This window comes from Odontomachus brunneus, unplaced genomic scaffold (genome assembly GCF_010583005.1).
Source record: "Odontomachus brunneus isolate Ranch 3 - 2012 unplaced genomic scaffold, Obru_v1 Obru_scaffold_065, whole genome shotgun sequence".
NCBI lineage: Eukaryota > Metazoa > Arthropoda > Insecta > Hymenoptera > Formicidae > Odontomachus > Odontomachus brunneus.
This window is the reverse complement of record NW_022639515.1, coordinates 1,284,012-1,288,959: the sequence shown is the minus strand read 5'-3', so window position 1 is coordinate 1,288,959 and position 4,948 is coordinate 1,284,012. Positions and strand designations below refer to the sequence as shown.

Sequence of the window (4,948 nt, the reverse complement as noted above, 5' to 3'; positions counted from 1 at the left end):
AGATGTGAGATAACATAAATTCCCCGGATTCCGGCGTGCCCGAAAGAATGCAAAATGCTTAATCATCGCCACACCGTGCAAACTGGTGGGCCAACAGTTTCATTTTTAGAAATTTACAAGAATCTAGTTTACGGATTAGGAAATCTTGTTAGCTGATCCACGAGAAAGTTAAAAATATATCATAATAGCTACAATATTAACTTTGCTATTTATTTTCACAAGCTGTTGCGAATTTGTTTTTTGTAATCAACAAAGCGGCAACTTCACGTAAACGTCTGCAAAGAAAATTTCACGTCGACCAAACTCTCTCAATGCTTGTTGTCTTCTCAATGAACAAAATGACAAATTTATATCGCGCCACTTGCAAAGATCGACGCGTAATTGATTTGCGTCACTTTAATTTTTCCGTGCACACATGTAGAATCGTAAACATTAAGATAATTACAAAGTCTGATCGAGACGTAGTGAATGCAGAGAGTGACTCAAATGTATTTTTGTTCTAATTATAGGCACCGGGTACCGATAACGGGCGTGGACTTTCCTGATACTACATGAACGGTAGCCCCGTTATCGAGCGCTCGCAACACGGCACTGGCACGAGTGGTCGGCTGCTCCGCAACGATTGGCCAGCCGGGAATAGCCCATGACGTCAGACGCGCTCGCGAGACCTCGACTCTCTCCGTGGTTCGAGCGAATTGCCGAACGCGCACGAGGTATTCCCTCGCGGTATGAGTCATCGGGCGCAGTTTCACACAGTTTCGAGCAAAGGGACTTGCAATACGTGCGCGCCGCCTTCTAGTTCTACGTAGGATTATTGAGACTTAGAACAAATCTCTGCTCGTCTCTGCCTGTCGGTCGCGACCGTGTCTCGACGTTTACGTCACAGAGGAGCATCGAGAGCCTCCGGGGTCCCCGGCTCAGGACAGGCGTAGTTTGCGGCATTTTGCTCCGATACGTGGCCACGCGCAACGAAACGGCGACATGAAGCTGGACGTCTCCGACGCACTCTACGACAGCTCCAGCGTGTCCAGCGACAGCGGCACCTCGCAGAGCTCCCGTGTCAGCCATGATTTTCTCTCCAGCATCGCGAACCCGGCCATGCTACCCAACAACGTGAGTACCAGCTAAGAAAGCACCCTTTTGCCGTCTCGTGGCACGATCGCGTGCACCTTGTACCTCCGTTCGTCTTCGCGGCCGGTGTATTCATTAACGAATGCACCAGTTGCGATTACGTCGCGCTGAATTCCGACGATCGACGACTCATCGCGGGTTGCGTTACGTAACGGCGTTTAGCGCGGCAATAATGCGTTAATGTCGAGGCAGCTGTCTGTGGTTGCTGTAAGTGGCGAGCCGTCTTGTGCCGCAAAACGGGTTAAATTCGATGGAGGAACGTAGACATGCGATTGTTTCTCTTTAATTCTCTCCAATGGCTTACTCGAGAAACGAGCCTCGAAAAAATCATCTTTCTTCTATTGATATTTAGCGATACGATCCACGAATAATCCAACACATTTCAAGAAAAATGAAAATGAAAATTTGGTACATGGTTTAAAAAGTACAGATAGCACTGAGATTTTTCGCAGTCGTTCAAGAAGTCAAGCATAGTCAATTCTCTTCTCCTTAAGGACATCCATTGCTTAAGTTTAATCCTTTAAAAAATAGATGAAGAGTAGCGCGACTAGTAGAAAATAAAAACTTTTTTAATCAATTTTGGATGCCTATAAGGCTTTAATATTTTTTGTTTTACATAGAAAGACATATATAGACTACTCATTAATAATAAAAACTCAAAAATTAATATTCCGTGGGTTAGATCATTCTTGCATAACTGGCCATTTGAAATTTGAATATGCAAAATGAAAGAAATGTAAGCGCATAAAATAAGACGGAAACATAGAAATTGATAGTTTTTTCTCAGAACAGTATAAAAATTTCAAACGCTTGTGGAAATATACTCGTAAAATGGAACTACAAGATTCATGTGTGGAAGGTACATATCGTAGACGACATTTTATACATTTCTATCTCCTCGATATTATCATTCAAACATAGTATATTGATACAAGAGAAGCACACGAAGCTTGTATGCGCGGGAAATATATCCGAGAGTTATTTGTCGACGAATTGTCGAGGCTTCTGTTGAGCGCATTAGGAATTTGTGTAGGAGCACACAGACAGGCTGCGAGGTGTCGCGCAAAGTATAGCAAATAAATTCCTACGGCATCATGTGCTATCATCAATTCGTACTACTGTTTTATAACAGCCTATGTAGACGCTCTGGATGGAGCGTATAGAAAATGCATCGCAGCACTTTCTTATCTCGTTCGCGGATGTAAAAGGCAATTTAATACCACAAAATGCTCGAGCAGATACGTGGCAGTTAGACAGAGTCATCGATAATTACGCTATTTTGCTAATGCATCGAGAACAGAGTTGCAGTGAGACCAAACATTCGCGAGATATCGCTTTTAACCCCATATTGTGTGTCCAGTTAAGAAATTGATTCGCGTCGAAATTCCGCGAAGAAATTCGAGTTCGGGGTCCAATTGAAACACATCGGGTGATAAGAAAAATTATCAATGATACCGACGACACGCGATCGCTCTCATCCGAGATACATTTCTTCAGGCTGAATCGAAATTGATCGGCGCCGAGCGAGGAGTCGATCGCGATGTCGTTCTTCCCGTTTTGACCTACCAAAGGCAATTTCATAATTACATAATCGCGCATGCATATCATATTTATCGGAATCGCTTGAAGAATTACGTGGCTTGACGGTCGCTACGGTATGACACGTGTCAATCCAGCTAAAAATGCATGCCATTTTGCGAGAACATTTATTCCCAAGCGAAGTAATATGCAAGTGCTATTTGTCGCGCACTGCCCGCGATGACTCATTTTTCCACCGTATAAAATATGCACGGTGTATGCTCCGCGGATCGATCGCGACGAGACGCTGGTATCGAACGGTCATGTAGAGAATCGAATATCAGTGATTAGCATTTATTACGTAATAATAAGAATACCGTGACTAGCATGGACGACTGCTTATTACGATTTCACGTAGGCGGACTCGATTGCACTGAGAAAAAAATGTTTGGCATTTGTGCAGTGAGAAAAGAAAAAGCAATTGGATGGACAAAAACGATGGTCACTCGTCTTCAAAGAAATATCGTATCTGTATAAACAAATTACGCGCGTTAGCGCAACAATAAGTTGCGTTGATATATAGTTACTTAGCCAAGTCGCAATCATTGAATCAATTGATAATTCAATCACAGCAATTATATATTTCGTTCAAACAAAGTCTCATTAACTCAAACACTTTTTTTTCAGTGTAACTATAATTACATGGAGAAATAATTACTATAAGTTATGGTCAAAAGACCCATTTTTTTTATTAACTTCTGCTATAACGTTAGTAATAATAGGCTTATACGCATATTACTATTACTATTTCGCTACAAAAAATATAATTTGGACCAAAAGTAACTATAATTTTAGTTGAATCAAATATTTTTTTTCTCTCAGTGCGATTGTCTTCGAATTTGATACACACGTAACGCTTGTCAAAGACAACGCGCTGCGTAAAGACGCTAATTTCCCTGTTATTTTTAGCGCCGTTTAATCGAGACGAGAATTGTTTACAACACAATGAAAAATCGGATGTGCGACAATCTCACGTTCATCGATAACGTCGTAATCCGCGAAGGAACGAGTCGTGTTGCCCGAGACAACGCGCTTGTCAACCGTGCCGACACTTCGTCGAAGTGAGAAGCTCCTTTATCCGCGAATATTAGAAGTGGCGCGCGGCTAAATTTACAAAGCGCGTGCCGTCATCGCTATAAACCGAGCTGCTCGAGTTCGTATGAAAAACACGATTTTCATTTAGCTCACGAATGACTCGTGCGAAAATATACCGTTCGCGTTATCGCCGATATGATTTACGATACAAATAAGTAGGCAGCCGATCGCGCGTCATACTTGCGCGATATTCGCGGCACTTTTTATTGTCCAGACTCGTTTTATTGCCGGTACAACGACCAGGGTCTGTCGTTCGCGGGGATTGTAGTCTCGAGAGACTCAGTCAGTCGGAAGAAAAAAAAGTTGGCATAAATTACGAGGACACGACTGATGCGTCACGTTTAATCACGAACACATTTCAGTTATTAATATAAGTAATAATAATATTCTTAATGTGCTCTGGAAGAAAAAAATATTTATTTTTAGCGCTAATTATATTTTTTGGTTGTTTCAACAAGAAATTGGTAGTAGTAACATGTATATAAGATTATTATCACTATGTAATTATAGCTACAAATATCAAACATTTTCTTCTCAGTGTACGTTACTCAGTGTACTAAATTGGCATTAATGTTGGGCATTGCTCAATGAAAATGTTCTTTGACTGAAATAATCGGCCAGTTAATAATCAATATTAATTAATTGTCATATATATGTAATCACACAAATAATTTAATCGGTTGATTAAATTAAATATCAATCAATATATATCAAAGTAACATCAGTATATATACAATAAGCATCAAAGTTTGATTAGTAAATAATTTTTAAGTTTTGATACAATCGATTATACAATGAATTTCACCGGTCGATGAAATTACTCTTGTGATTTTATATAGGGTGTCTCAGACCTCTATTATGACCTTTTGTGAAAACGTAGAACGGATTGAGATGAGCAAGAAAATCCTGTGCCGTTTTGCGATATTCGCAATAATAGTCGAGATATTAATTAAAAAAGATTGGTGAATGATCACGCGCGATATGATACATGAGCTGCAGTGGCACCGTCTGCTGTTGTATTAGGACCTTAACTTAGTTTCCGCCCAAAAAATCCTAAGAAAAAGCATTTATTGTAAAAAATTTATTTAAATTATTTCAATGAAAGTATTTTCCATCACTTTCTACAACTTTTTGCCATCTTTCT

The 4,948-nt window shown here is 40.4% G+C and overlaps 1 protein-coding gene across 1 annotated transcript in view; it reads left to right on the top strand.

The window, feature by feature from the left end:
• Positions 1-738: 738 nt before the first annotated feature.
• Positions 739-4,948, top strand: part of LOC116846549 (transcription factor kayak) — a 46,607-nt gene continuing 42,397 nt past the window's right edge. Inside the window, exon 1 of the mRNA XM_032820524.1 lies at positions 739-1,113. Coding sequence (XP_032676415.1) covers positions 982-1,113 — 132 coding nt within the window. The 5' untranslated portion in view covers positions 739-981. The remainder of the gene's footprint in view (positions 1,114-4,948) is intronic.